Source organism: Salvia splendens, chromosome 6, assembly GCF_004379255.2.
Source record: "Salvia splendens isolate huo1 chromosome 6, SspV2, whole genome shotgun sequence".
Classification (NCBI taxonomy): domain Eukaryota; kingdom Viridiplantae; phylum Streptophyta; class Magnoliopsida; order Lamiales; family Lamiaceae; genus Salvia; species Salvia splendens.
This window is the reverse complement of record NC_056037.1, coordinates 7,091,300-7,106,727: the sequence shown is the minus strand read 5'-3', so window position 1 is coordinate 7,106,727 and position 15,428 is coordinate 7,091,300. Positions and strand designations below refer to the sequence as shown.

Sequence of the window (15,428 nt, the reverse complement as noted above, 5' to 3'; positions counted from 1 at the left end):
CAGCCTACAGGGCATTTTGCCCTGAAGGGAGACCGTGCACCGGGGAGGAGGTCCGGAAGTGCTGGGACCGAATCAGGGCTGGCGTCTCTCGATTTTCGGGTTTGTACGCCAACGCCCTCCGCATGCAGACCAGTGGCCAAACAGAGCAAGACTGCAGGAGGATTGCGGAAAGAGCCTACCCCGATCCGGATAAGAAGTACTATGAGTTCACCTACTGGAACTGCTACGTTGTGCTCAACGAGTCGGAGAAATTCCGGGCAGGCGTCGACGCTGGCTGGCCGAAGAGGCAGAGACTGAACTATACCGGAGATTATAGCGGCAGCAGCGGTGGTTCGTCAGACCTCCCCGAGACGGCCCAGGAGGTCCCGACTCCTCGGTCGTTCGGTCGCCGACCTCGCCCGGTTGGGCAAAGGCGGGCGCAGCAGGTTGCGAGGGGGGGCACACCGAGTTCCCAGGATGTCCATTCGGCATCCCCCCTCGGCAGGTCTACCGAGGAGCTCAAATTCTTCGCGCGCCAACAAACGCGCGCTCAAATGGTGAAGACCTTAGCCGACTTCCAAGCGGCGGTGGACCCCGAGGTGAAGGATTTTCTTCGCGTATTGCTCCAGAGCCAGCGTGAAGAACTGGAGGCGATGAGGAGGGACACCGGCGGGAATAGCCGCGGCGTAGGTGGCGACGGAGGCGGCGGCGACGGCAGTGAAGAAGCGTTGGGCGACGACGGAGACGAGGACGGCGGCGATGAGTGATTTTGTTTTACTTTTTTAAATTAATGTACTTTTTACTTTTTGTAATTTTTTTAAATTGTTGTACTTTTTTTTAAAAGTAATGTACTTTTTAAATTTTAATATTATTATTCGAATTTTCCGTATTTGTCTCGTAAATTAAATTATGTATGTTGATACAATTGTAAATTAAATTATATAATTGTTATTAGTGATGTGGATAGGTAGTGTGAAGGCTATTTGATGGCTATTTGATGTCCAGTTGATGTGGCAAGCTGATGTGGCAGGAGAATTGTAGTGCTGATGATGTGGCAGAAGGCTATTTGACGGCTATTTGACGTCCGCCAGCATTGGAGATGCTCTAAACACCGACGATTTCCTGAAAATCTGGGATTAGGTAGAGAAACACTAAAGATGGAGCTTTCAAAATATCTTAGTCCGAAATAAAGGAATGAATGGTGCATAAACAGTGAACTCATCAAAGTTTTATAACACCACGGATGCATCGTGTCCCTACGTAAATAAATATTAAATATCAATAAATTTGTAAATTGCATCTAAAATTGGAAATTCAAAGAAATGCGTCTATCTGGCATCGACTCGAAGAAAAGTCAACATAAGTTTTTCGATTAATATTGGTTACTTTCAGTAATTTTAATATTAGGATACATTTTTATTCCTTCTATTCCACAAAATTAGTTCTTTATTATTTTCGGATGTCTCAAAAGGTAGCCTGTTTTCTTTTTTTTGCGAAGATTACCTCGTGAGATCAGGTGTGAAGAAATATATAATACTTACTAGGAAAATAGCACAATCATATACTAGTATTAACATAAAGGACATTAGACTTTTTTTTTCTAATCTACGTGAAAAATGAATTAGAGACTATTCTGGTGCAGTGGTGCTTGTTGAATTTTATACCGAATCTTGTTTGAGTTTGAGTTTGAGTTTGTTGCTGACTCGTGTCGTGAGCACTACGAAAGAATCAAGATTCAAGACATAGAAACTGGGATAAATGTCTCCTGCATCTATACAGGATTATTATCTGCGGTAACAAACAAAAATTCTAATACTTGTACATTCAAGAAACATATGCAAGTGTAACAAAGAATGAACTATACAAATAGGCTTCTCTCGCGCAGTTCAGTTACCTGCAATTACTACCACCACCATTTCCCTACAAAACCAGCATCTTCTCTTGTCGGATTCCTTCAAGCTGAATGCTTAAAGGAATTCGACCGTCAGTCTCGCGATTGGTGTTGGCGATCTCCCGTTGTCTTAAAACATCCTGTCTTCAGCAATCGCAGATTACTCCTTCTGCACCAGATGCTCAGCGTCTCCGAGCTGAACCTCGCTCTCCTGCAGCTCGTACCGGTCCTCGAACAGCAGCTCGATCTGCTCCAGCGACTTCCCCTTCGTCTCCGGTATGCACTTGTACACGAACGCCACAGAGACCGCAGAGATCGCGGAGAAGAGGAAGAACGTCCCCCCGAACGTGATGGCGTGCGCCACAGAGAGGAATGACATGGCGACAAAGCCGCTGCAGAGCCGGTTCCCAACTGCCCCGAGGGCCGACGCCTGCGCACGGACTCGCAGCGGAAAGATCTCCGACGTGAGGACCCAGCAAACAGGGCCTATCCCGACGGAGAAGAAGGCCACGTTGCCGCAGACACCTAGGATAGCCAGAGCCACCGCGAATGACCCTTCTCCGAAAAACGACAGCGTTACTCCGACGCTAAACAAACACACGGTCATGCCAATGGTGCTCACGTAGAGCAGAGGCTTTCTCCCAACCCTATCGATCAACACAATAGCTATGAGTATGAAAGCAGTCTTCGTCACTCCGACTGCAACGGTCGCAGCGAGGAGCTTCGACTTATCCTCGATCCCGGCCGCCTGAAAGATCTTTGGACTGTAATAGACAGTGGCGTCAATGCCGGTGATCTGCTGGAATGACTGGATCCCGAAACCTGCAATCAGCATCCTCGCAAGAGCAGGGGATGGGCTGAGCAGCTCACGCCACACGGCCTTCTGCTCGGTCCCACCACCGTTGCTCCCGTGTCCAGCAGCTAGCAGGATCTCGGCAAGCCTCTCTTCGACCTCTGCTTCGTGCTCATTCGTCTTCAGAAGCACAGACCGCGCTTCATCTACCCGATTCTGCAGCACGAGCCATCTAGGCGACTCGGGGATGATGCACAACGCGAACGCAATGAAGATCGACGGGATAATCCCAACAGCAAGCATCACTCTCCAGTTCGAATGAGCAGGAAGCCCGGAAAACACGTAGTTCGAGACATATCCGAGGAGGATACCTAAGTTGATGAAGATTTCAGGGAACGAGGTGAGCGAGCCTCGTGCGACAGTCGGGGATATCTCCGCGATGTAGACAGGCGCAATCATAACCCCGAATCCGATCCCAATGCCGCTCAAAATCCTCCCCATCATCAGAACTCGGAACGTCGGGGCAATTGTCATGACGACTGCACCGAGCTGGAAGACGATGGCGGCCAGTCCCATTGTCCATTTCCTGCCAATGGCATCGGAGGTCCGGCCGCCGCCTAGGCTGCCTAAAAGGGACATGACGCTAAGGATTCCGATGAGAACCTCCTGCTGCACCTCTGTTATCTTCAAATCTTCTTGAATGAAGAGGATTGCTCCGCTCATTACTCCCACATCTGAAAATCAAAAGCTTAATTAATCTCAGTTTTTAGCTATAAAATCTATCAAACAACAGCTTTCTAACACTATCATTAGTCATAATTTTAGACACACAAATGTTAGAAATCCACATTCTATAACAACACATTATTAACACTCAGACAACATCAACCTACCAAAATCAAACCAGAATCAGAAATCAAGAACAAAAAATCTGACTTTGACCATATGAAACAAAATGTGGGATCAAGAATCAAAAAATCAAGATTCAATTTTTATTTTGACCCATCACAGGAACCTGCAAGAATCATCCATTTGAAGAAAGATAAGTAAAGAATTGTTGATAACCAAAAAAAAAGTGCGGAATCGTGAATCAAGAAATCAAGATCAAATTTTGACTTTGACCCATAAGAGAAAAGTGGAAACTGCAAGAATCATCCTTGTTGAAGAGAAAGAGGCGAAAACAGCTGACAAATAACAAAAGTGGGATCAAGAATCAAGATTTCTCTCACCATAGCCAAGAAGCACGCTGTTGAGAGAGGCAAAAACAGAGCAAGCAAACACATATTTCCTAGTAGTTTTACTTCTTTCCATCTGTCGGTGATGCTGTGCAGCATCATAATCTTCACCAAAATCATCACCGTTTCTCAGCTCAGAATCATCATCCATTCTTCTATACTTGTTGTTGGCTCCCAACGACAAACCCACCTCCATATTCCCATTATCTTGGATTTTAGGCAAGCCCATCTCCAAAAACTGCAGATTCCAACCGAAAAAACGGATCTTTTTCAAGAATTTCAGCTAGATTCTTGAAACTGCAGACAGGTGATAGGGGTTGGTGGAGAGGAATTGGGAGTTATACTAGGTTCCCAGATCTGAAATCGGGAGTGATGAAGACTTTTAATTTACAAGTGGGAGTTGCTTTCCGGAGCGGATCCTACTCCAACAATCCTTGTACCATTCCTACTTTAACCCCCCACAATTAAATAAAATAATTTTATAAAAATATAAGTGATGGTAGGATTATTTTATTTAATTTTATTTTGATTGTGAGTATTGGAGTAGGAATGGGGTAGGATTGTTGGAGTAGGAGATCCAGGGAATAATCCGCTTTCCTTTTTGGTTCATGTCAAAAATCCAATATTTTTTTTATTCTTGATGATGTTATTTTATCAAGGTTTGTAAATGCCATCACACGTTCTTGACTTTTTACTTGTCTTAAGGTTTGATGGAGCTTTCCAAGCAATTGATGTGTCTGTTTCTACGCAAAGTAATTTTCTCTTGCTGCATTTTTCCCTTGTGCTATATAGGTACTCATCTAAGCATTGAGCTTTACCAAACACCGAAATGAATTGATTCAGATTCACAATTCTACATTTCAATCCGGTCCGACCCTATTGAATAAAATTATAATCAGGGCTAGGTCGGTTCTAAATCCATACCTCAAAACTTCTAGGGCCAACTTTAATTGTTATATAGTCAAACTCAACCTGAAATTGAGTCGATCGATTCTTTTGGACTTTTTTTGACCTTTTATATAAAATGTGCTAACTAGGCTTAAAATTGAGTCGGTTCAGTTCTTCTAGACTTCTTTTGATCTTTTATGGAGTACTATTAAAATGTCTAAAATATTTGTGGTATGTTGATGTATAGTGATACTCTACTTAGAAAATATGTGAAATCAGGATAAATTCTATTTTTTCTAAAAAATTATAACTACAGAAAGAGACTAAACAAGAATTGACAAAAAGAATGGGAAAAAGTACATCATGAGTTATACTCCTATTTACCAATTAGTTGTGGCATATGGACATTCATGCATATGCAAATTAGGTGCAAATCAAGTAACTTCATTTAAGTCAATATCCGTGCTTAATTTTCTATATCAGTTATGTAATAAGAATAATTTGTTTACAAATGTTCGGATGGTGCACCAATCAGTTACATACAATATCAACCTAAATATCACACGGAGTATATTTTTATAAAAAAGTGAATTGTAAATTTAGTCATTCCAAAAAGTATGACAATTTCTTTTACTTGTACAAACTTCGACTAAAGGTGATATTCTTGTCTGTGTATTTTTCCCTTTAAAAGCTTCACTTCTAATTCAAATGCCACTCTCTTCAATATTTACACCAAGAATCTTACATCACTTGCACATGAAAAAATCAAGTAAAATAAAAAATCACCAACAATGGATCAATATTTTACATCATTAACGATATGGATACGCAGTGACAGAGTCATGATTTTGACATTGAGAAAGTAACTGGTACATTAATGGTAAGAAAAAAACATTAATATCTGAAAAAGGAGTAATAATAATACTCTGACATTTAGTCGAAACAAATTGGCATAATAATAAGTAATTAGTGGCGTGTAAAATTTTAGAATTTTGTGAACAAATAGTTGTAAAATTTATATAAATTGAGAAATATCGAATAAAAAAGTTGTAAGAAAATATAAATGACATGGGTTTGTGAGAGAATACAATGAATAATAATAATTGCATGTATATAGGTAATCCATGAGATATCTAGAAAAAGAATCTCGTATGGTCCGAACACAGTAAAGACTATTGTTGGTGTATTATGACTTTGGTAATCATCTCAGTCTCAACTTTGGTAATCAAAATATGAATGTCATTGGATTGATGTAGTAATCTCTCCTTTTCCTACTCAAATGTGGCGTTGAAATACGTGGTTTACAAATCGGTCCTAGCTTGTCTTGAAGAAAATGTATTCTTTCTTAGCCATCTACAAAAGATTAAAATTGTTGAAATAAAATATTAGGTGATCAAAAAAATATTATGGCTATGCAAGACTCCACCAATTTATTGCTGTAGGTTTCTTCTTAGTACTTGACAAAAATCATATCACTGCACTTTTCAGTGTGTCCAAATTATTTTTGTACGAGTTAATAAATAATGGTCATTATTAAAATATTTGACAGGTCATTCATATAAGTTGGTAATTTTTTAAACAATTAGCCACTTGTATAGTTATTAAGTAAAAAATAATCTTTTGTACAAAAAATAATTTATCTGTCAGCGAGAAAGTTTTAAATCTTCAAAAGTGGATCTTGCATTAAAATAGAAGTGTAGAATCTACTGGTATTGTGGGCTGGGCTTTGTAGGCTTATCTAGGGCCGTACACCTCCAAAAAACTGAGCCTCCAATTGGAAAGCCCGTCACTGCACTATTCTCCACGAGGTCAAAGAAAAATAGCCTAGTAGCTAAAAGACTATTCATTTGAACAAGTTTGTAATTTTTTCTAATCATTCGAGATTTGGAATAATTACCTGAAATTCTGGCTTTAAAATTTACGGCATACCTCACCTCAAATCTATGATTCCGTATTTAGTGTAGTTTTGTAATCATCAACTACAATTTATCACTCGATTTGGAGATACCAAGTATCATTCCTTCTTTTATTAGTTATAGGATTGGTAAATCCAACGTTAAGGTATACTCCTACAATTTTTTTTAACTTCAATTTTTTGAAGAAATAGCAAAGTATGATTCATATTAGTATGATAAATTTATTTCTATGAAAACAATACTAAAATGATAAATAGTGCCAAAGTATATTCCATCCTATCGTAGTAGTTATTTAAGGGTATGCATATTGCTTTTTATTACTAGAATACAAAGATTTGTAATCTCGAGTACTATTTTCTTCTATTCTCTTCATATTTTTATCTTTTATTTTTGTCTTAGTTTATATATTGGCTTAATAAATGGAAAACCAGTCAAATTTACTACCTAGATTGAAAGGGAAAGAGCAACTAACCTAGTGTGGACGGCACTAACCTTAATTACACTTCAAATTTGAACCTCAGAGGCAGTCTCCCTCCACCTAAAATAAGCATAATTCGGATTGACTTTATCTTTGTGCACTTAATAATTAATAATTTTTTGTCTATGAAATTCTATGAGGTCGGTCGTCAATCATTGATGTCTATCACAATTCACAACATTTGGGCGGCTTCGTGTAAAAGTAGTAGTCACAACAACTCCATTTTTTGCTTTACCATTTTGCACTTAAATTTACTAAAATGTCATTAAATATATATACGTTGAATTATAATCAAATATTAATTCAGTTAGATTACTTACATGCATACATATGATGATAATAATAATAATAATAATAATAATAACGGTAATAATAATAATAATAATGTTCGCTATATATTTCTTGTTTATTAATTTAATCAATACGCATTGAAATAAATATAATCAAGAAGTAGGAGTAATTATTACAATTACATAAATCTCGTTACTCTGCATGCTTAATTAGTAATTACCTCGTCCTAGGATATCTTTCATTCAAATTATGGTCCCACTCCTTTCATTTACAAATATAATTACTATTATTCTCCACAAACTGAGCGATAAAATAAAAAAAAGAAGAGCCTGCCCCAGGGTGTTGATATCAATGTTGGGCGTGATTGGTCAAAGAGAAGACCAAAAATTAGATATTTATAGATTATAAAATACTAGTATATTTATTTTTAATCATATCATTATCTTTAAGCATCCAATTGAATTCAGATTTCTTGACGTCGCAATTAAGAAATTAAGATGATCTCATGGGCCGGTTATGGGCCCCACCCTCAGCACACCCATGACATTTTTAACACTAATTGATTGATTAACAAATAGATTAAATTTGGAACGCATGCCCATTATGTTTTGTATTTTTTAAAATTTAATATTTATAAGTGATAGATGTAGCTATGTGGTTGTTGGTTATGTTAGAACTAAGCAGTCTCGATTATGATATAAAAATTTGTATTGATTGAAGGTATGATTATCTGAAAAATACAACCTTTCGGTCATTTTTCATTTAAGATGAATTTATAATTATTTTAATTGTACTAGTACTTGTTTTTAAATAAGTTGAAAAACTATGTGGGGGCTGGAAGTTGTGCTGTTTGCGAGCATGATATTATACCGTGGAAACTAATAAAATATTTTGTAATTGTAAATATTAAAAACAATCATTTAAATTCTAAAATAGATAACAATAGCTATTTTTATATTTTTATAATAATCACCATTCACAAATCTCTTTCGTTGTGACCATATTTTGCATAGAATCATAAGGGTTCTTAGCCTTCCATACTTTATTTGCTTAGTAGTAATAAACAATCAAAATATCTTTTAGACGTGAATTGACCAAATTTTACTTACAATTCACAATCATTAACCTTCTTAATAGTGAATCAACCATACAACCACTATACATTTTTGTCGTGGTCTACATTTTGCTTACAATATACTCCTATATATTGCAAGAGCGTGTTTTTAATCTTTTATTGACTTTTTTTTTCTTTTTCTTTTTTATCTTCATAGCAATATATAAATTTTGGTTATTAAATCTTTTATAGAATCCATGTTTCACGTGGAAATGGATAATCAGAACAGAGCAAAATATGGTTAACGTGATCCTATTTGTTGGGAAATGCGAAAAGACCAATAATGATTTTGTATTACTACTACATGAAAGCAAAAACAAGAAATCTTGAAATGCAAATATGCAATCATTACCATATTAAGTAAGTAATAGAACCAAAAATCAAGCAACATTCTAAGCAAAAGTGGCATGCCAACAATAATCATGAATTTTACAAAAATTAACTACTGATTAATTTCCAGCTTCCTTAGATCATGGTAAAAACAGATCTAATGAAACAATGATGGATGATAAAATCACTAATAGAGGAGATCACAAAAAAAGTCTCCTAATTTACAAACTTCAAATAAAACTAAAACTAAAACTAAATCTAAAACTAAATCACACACACTCACATTCCCATGCAAATTGGCCTCTAATACGCAGCCCTCTGCATCTGATGAGAGTTAGAACTAACGAGGAGATGACTAAAAAGATGTTTCTCCTTTTCTTAAGAGATAGAGAGAGTTATTTCCAGAAGAAGGGTCTGACAGCAGAAGAAGATGATGAATCTCTGTTGTCTTGTTTGTGTGCATCAGTGTCTTGTTTCTCAAATGGAACAAGATTTGGAGGAAGCATCAAATTATTATTCGAATCCAAATTGTCCCACACCGCGCTTCCCGGGCCCCACCCCGCCGGAATCGACTCGTACCACTCCTCTTCCGCCATGCCCCCCCACACCAGCTCCGACGACTGCGACGCGCTACCGGCATTGTCTCCGTCCTCCGCTTCCTCAACGGAAGGCGGTGGCTCCTCCTCCTCTTCATTTGTCACTGCCGGTGCTGCAGCCGCTGGCACTGGCAGTGACCGAGGAGCAACGGATGAAGAAGATGATGCATTTTCCTCTTTGTCCGTCGCTATCGGCTGAGGCGCCGCCGCTTTCCCGATGAAAAGGTCGGGAAAGTTGAGCCTCGCGTTCTCGCCGCGGAGCTTGAACGCTTCGCGGTCGTAGGCGAGGGCGGCTTCCTCGGCCGTGTCGAATGTGCCGAGCCAGAGGCGCGTGCGGTTGCGGGGGAGGCGGATCTCTGCAACCCACTTCCCCCAGTGGCGCTGCCGCACGCCCCGGTAGAGCTTCGTCGCGGACAGGGGCATCGCGGGAGGGCGGAAGAGGGCAGCACTCCCGTGCTGCCCGAGGCGGCTCATCATCATCATGCGCCGTCTCGGGCTCAAATTGAGGGAGTCGCTCCAGTACTGCAGCAGCATCTGATGCTGCTGCATAGACGCCGCCTCCCCAGCAAAATAAGGCGGGAACGCCGTGTTTTGCTGGTGGTGCGGCGTGAATGAGATCATCTGCTGCTGCGGCCGGAACAATGGGGCCGGAGAGTTCTCCGGCGGCGGTTGATTCTCCAGCGAGAAGGGGAAATGGGGAGGCGGAAACGTCATTGCCGGTAGAAGCGGCGGCGAAGTAGATGATGATGATGATGATGAAGAGTTGTGGGGGCGGTCGGGGCTTCGGACTTTCTTGAAAGGGCGGTTTGAAAAGGAAGCTTGGTCGAAAGCAGGGCAATATTTTTCTCCCTCCAGATTATAAGCTTCGTCTCTCTCCCAATCCATGGCGCTCTCTTTTCCAATCACCTTCTTTGATTTTCCTTTACTCTTAGATGAACATGGATCCATATAGAGTGTATGGATGAATGCTCTGTTTTTGTTTGGCCGCTCGCTCTTCAAGAATGGGAATTCTGGATTAAATCTCAAATCCCAGATGCTAAAACTCACTGGGAAATTGAATCAGTTAATAAAGTGTTTCAAGACAAGAATCTTGAACAAGGTGGAAAATGTGATTGAGCATTTCATACGAGGCTGTGTAATAAGAGAGCGAGCGGCTTCACAGAAAAAAAAACAATGAATGACAAATCAGGGTGTTTTAATGTGATGAAGGTTTTAAGAGAGAGAGAAGAGAGATGATTGGTGGCTCTGTCTAATGTGAGGAAGAGAAGGCTATGAGATTGCTGGGTTTATAAAGCAGAGGGAAATACAGATATTTTTTGGCGTGTGAAGACGTTACGTATCGTGGTGGTGCTAGGGCCCACGCGGCTTTCATCTTTTATTTTTTCTATTCATTTATCTCTTTGCTTTTACTCTACTCTTGGGATATACTGTTGTAATTTGTAGAACAGTTTTACTACTTCCATCTTACAAAAAAAATCAATGTTATGTTACTTTCCATGTACTATTTGATTAAATCACACGTTACAAAGGATTAAACTCAAATTGGAGGCTGAAAGAGAAAATTATTTTGGCGCCTCATGATATGAGCTTGGCGTCATGAATTTTCCTTCTCATCATCATGTTCTTGACAAACTATACAAAATTAGGAATTGGTTAGAAAAGCGGGTTGATGCAGCAGGTTTTATCAAAGGAAGGAAATCTTGAAGTTATAATGGTTTTGTGACCCTCGACTTCTTTATGGGTCTGACCCTCGTCTTTTCCCAGTCGTGGTGGGTGATCTTTTTGTGTTGATTGGATTTAGTTTTGGGTGGTCTTTGATTTGTTTATTTTTCAATGTGACAGATTCATAGATGTCTGTTTTTATGCTCATCTTTTTATGACTTGAGCATTTTGATTTATGTAAAAATAAAAGTTTATTTATAGTTGCAAATTTTTCCCATTAATAAAAAAGAGCTATTATCATAAATAGAAAAATATCTCATCTTTTTCGCTTACTTTAATCAAACACGGGATAAGAAACAAATTTTATGATGATAGATTTCATCTTCTATACTAGTTAATCAATTTGTACGTGTTCAACTTGTAAACAAGATTATCTCCAAAACTAAAGTATGTCAATCAGGACAAAATTGTACACTATAAAACGATAGTGGGTGGCACGACATATAAGTGCTAAGCGATAGAGACGAGTTTAAATTAGACATAAGCATCTCAAGTCAAAACAATAAATTAAACATAAACATGGTGGAATTTGTTGAGGTGAAATTGGAATCCAACTAGCTTGAAACAGTGGCCAATCGGATCCCACCACCTCAGCCCCGAGGGCGGCGGCCGTGCCCATTACCGGCGATGTTTTGTTCCGTACGAGGTGGTGGCAAATTCTCATTGATCCATTCTTTCTTTGTTTTATATGCGTGTGTGCATATGTTTTTAAAAATTTATTCCATTTAGATCAAGTCAAACACTAGCAACCGAGTTTGGGAGAATAGATGTCCTCCATTATCATGTTTGAGAGTTACAGTTTATTTTCTTGTTATAAATTATTGTTTTAGTACAAGTGCCTGATGCCTTCGATCTTGACAATTGGTTTTTGAATGGTCTTTGGGCTGTTCTTTGGAGCTGGTCGTTGAGCGTGGTTCGAGTCTCACTTGTTCTTTTTAGACTACCCCAAACTCCACGCTATCCCCGACGGGTCCTAGTCCACGTCATGGTCCCGCTGGACCCCGACGCACAACGGGAGACAAAAGGTCTCCGCTGGACCCCGACGCATAACGGGAGACAAAAGGTCCCCGATGGACCCCGACTATCCATGGTGTATCCCGTCGTGTAGCATGTCCAGGTGCATCGTGTCTCTTCAGCTCCCACTGGCTAGTGCACCAGTCAATAACCCCCGGCGGTTACAGTCAAGCCATCATGGCACACATAATGGTTGTTGACTCCATCAATGCCCTGCAGGTGGACTTGGCCTATAAATAGACATGCATCCATTGCATTCTATAACAGAACATACACAAGCATCTTGCATTCACGCTATCTCCCTCTCTGCATAATTTTCCCCGTCGAAACTCTGCCCCCGCCTTACTCCCGTTCGCCGGAGCTCTGTTGCTAGCGGTGCTGCTACTTCAGAAAAAACCGTTTTATCTTTGGGGACGACACGCCAAACCGAGAGCACTACCGGGGCGTATCTCGTTTTGCGGAAAGAAGACTCCTCGACTCGGCTTACCACTTTCCACAAGTTTTCCGTGTAATTTTGTTCAGTTATTTCCCGTGTAAATTACTTGTTTTATTTTTCATTGTAATTTCGCCCGGCAAGATTTGTATATCTCATTTCCACAACAAATAGTGAGATTGTAAACGAATCAACTTGAAATTATATCTTTTCATGTTGTTAACTTCTTTAGTTCTTACGGTTGAGGATCTTCATTATATAATCAGGCCCCTACTAAGTTAGTTACGAGTCGCAAACTGCTGCCTAAACTATAGTAGATATCTAATTGTCCACAGTGGGGAAATTTAAGAGCCCATATTGGCATTAATTGCATCACATAATTGACTGGGAGGTTTAATGCTATAGTTAAGAAAAGTGAAAAAATTATTGTCATTATATTATTGACTTTTTAATTCAATAATCTTTCATTTTAAAATTTTGACAAATTAGCATGTGTCTTATCATTTCATATTTGAAGAAAGTTATTTGATTTTGTAAAAAATATAAATAAAAAATAATAAAATATGAATCGTACTTTCACATTTATAATTTAAAATGTTTTATTGCCTTTTGTATTCTCCTTTGGGCAACGTCAAATTTTTGAGGTGGAATTTCTTGCTTTTATTCACGGTTTCTCGCTTTCTATGGAGTTTTCTAACATATTTGGATTGAGATGGATGTAGTTGCTTTGGTTAGTATTTTATCTTCACAACAATTGGGTGTTTCGGATGTGAGACACTCCATCATCAAAGTTTCATAGTGCTTTCACAACGGCAAGTTTGCTTCTATATATCACAAAAAAGAAATCGATGCAATTGACTTTCTTACTATTAATGACTATGATTCTACGCCTCGTTTTTTTGAAGGCTCTTATTAGATGTATATTCTAACTTTCATTTTCGTCGCAGGGATGTGTAAGGTTTTGATAGTGATTTTATTAGTGATTCTTGTCGATGTTTTTAGATTTCTGTTATATTTTGATTACTTGGTTACGCTTGACTTGTGGGTCTTTCTCTTTTATATTCCCGTTCTGTTATATTTACATGTAGATGTCCATTTAACCCTCACCCTTGGGTGTTTTGATTTTAAAAAGGGACGGAAAGTGATGGTCTTAGTTAGTTTCAATGATACTCTAAAACTCATTCCATTTTGGGTTTTAGAGTAAAATATGGAGTATTACTCCCTCCGTTCACAAAAACAAATTTGAATTAAGTACGATTATTTAAGTAACTCACTCCGTCCACGAAAAATTGTCACATTTTTCTATTTAGAAATGTCCACAAAACTTAGTCTAATTGCTAAAAATGGAAAATTTATTCACAATACTTTATCCACTTTTTCTAGTTTCTCATACTTTACCTTTTTTTTCCTATCTCTTACTTTACCTATTCTTCTCATTCTCTTTAGTTTAGTAATTTCTTATTAAAACCTGTGTCGTTCGTTAACAAATAAGACTATTTTGTATTTAGAGAGTATGACACTTGAGATCAATGTAATTAGTTGAATATGCTCTAATTGAGTGTTACACTACATGTCCTTTAGTTTGAATTAACTAGTATTTACACCCGTGCTATGCACGGGGCATATAATTTTTAAATAATGAATATAAATTTTAATGAAATATAGAAACTAAGAATTAAAAACAATATAAAGATTTACAAAAACATAAATGTGATTATAAATAAAACATTTATAATAAATGAAGAATTTACTCATCAACTATAAATGGAATATTTCATATTCGACAATCAATTTTATACAATTTTAATTTATGATATAAGTGGAGTAAAATAAGTGACAAATAAGAGATGTATGACTAATGATCAAAGAGTATGAGTTAGTTAGAATAAGATACACAAATAAAGAGCATGTTATTTGAGTAGAGATTAAAGAGAAAAATTAGAAAACAACAACAAACCAACCAATAGTTCATAATTTTTGAAAAACTTCTTTGTAAACAACATTAACAGTAGCATCGCTTCTATTATCATCTTCATCTCCACAAACTAAAATCTTGAGACCTCCACGACTCGTAACTCTAGATATAGCAACATACAACTGTCCATGACTGAAGACTGGTTTTCGTAAAAATAATCCAACATGAGACATATAATTATACCTATATTTTTAAATTAAAAATCTAATAAAAGGCAAAATAATAATATACAAATTTAATTACAAAAGAGAATTTAAATTAAAAGATATTATCATTATATTTAAAACACAAATATAATGATAATATAGCCATAACACCCAATTTGGAACTCTAAATTTTTATAAACTAAAATACCAACACAAATAAAGCCCAAATAATACACTCATTAAACTAAAATACCAACACAAATAAAGCCCAATTAATACACTCCTTAAACTAAAATACCAACACAAATAAACCCAAATAATAGTACTCCATAAATTAAACCCTATATGAAAAAGCGGCGCCTCGACTAAACCCAAACAATAGCACTCTTTAAAACTACTCGACTACAACATCCTCCATTTTTTATTTATTTTTCGATAGAAAACCTACAACTTTATTTTCGAATTCATCAAGTTAAAGATTTATTTTACTATATATAACAATTTCCAATAATTATACCTATATTTTTAAATTAAAAGTCTAATAAAAGGCAAAATAATAATATACAAATTTAATTACAAAAGAGAATTTAAATCAAACGATATTATCATTATATTTAAACATAAATA

General features: G+C 37.6%; 2 protein-coding genes across 2 annotated transcripts; both read right to left on the bottom strand.

Annotated features, from left to right (window-relative positions):
* Positions 1-1,704: 1,704 nt before the first annotated feature.
* On the bottom strand, positions 1,705-4,328 carry LOC121808429 (probable polyol transporter 4). The gene is made up of 2 exons (XM_042208913.1): positions 3,893-4,328; positions 1,705-3,397 (listed from the first exon to the last, which is right to left on the bottom strand). Exons 1-2 carry the CDS (start codon positions 4,125-4,127, stop codon positions 2,031-2,033), a joined length of 1,602 nt encoding a protein of 533 aa, XP_042064847.1. The 5' UTR covers positions 4,128-4,328; the 3' UTR covers positions 1,705-2,030.
* Positions 4,329-8,978: 4,650 nt separating this feature from the next.
* Positions 8,979-10,762, bottom strand: LOC121809525 (ethylene-responsive transcription factor ERF053-like). The gene has a single exon (XM_042210220.1). The coding sequence runs from the start codon at positions 10,457-10,459 to the stop codon at positions 9,311-9,313; it is 1,149 nt and encodes a 382-aa protein (XP_042066154.1). The 5' UTR covers positions 10,460-10,762; the 3' UTR covers positions 8,979-9,310.
* Positions 10,763-15,428: the final 4,666 nt, after the last annotated feature.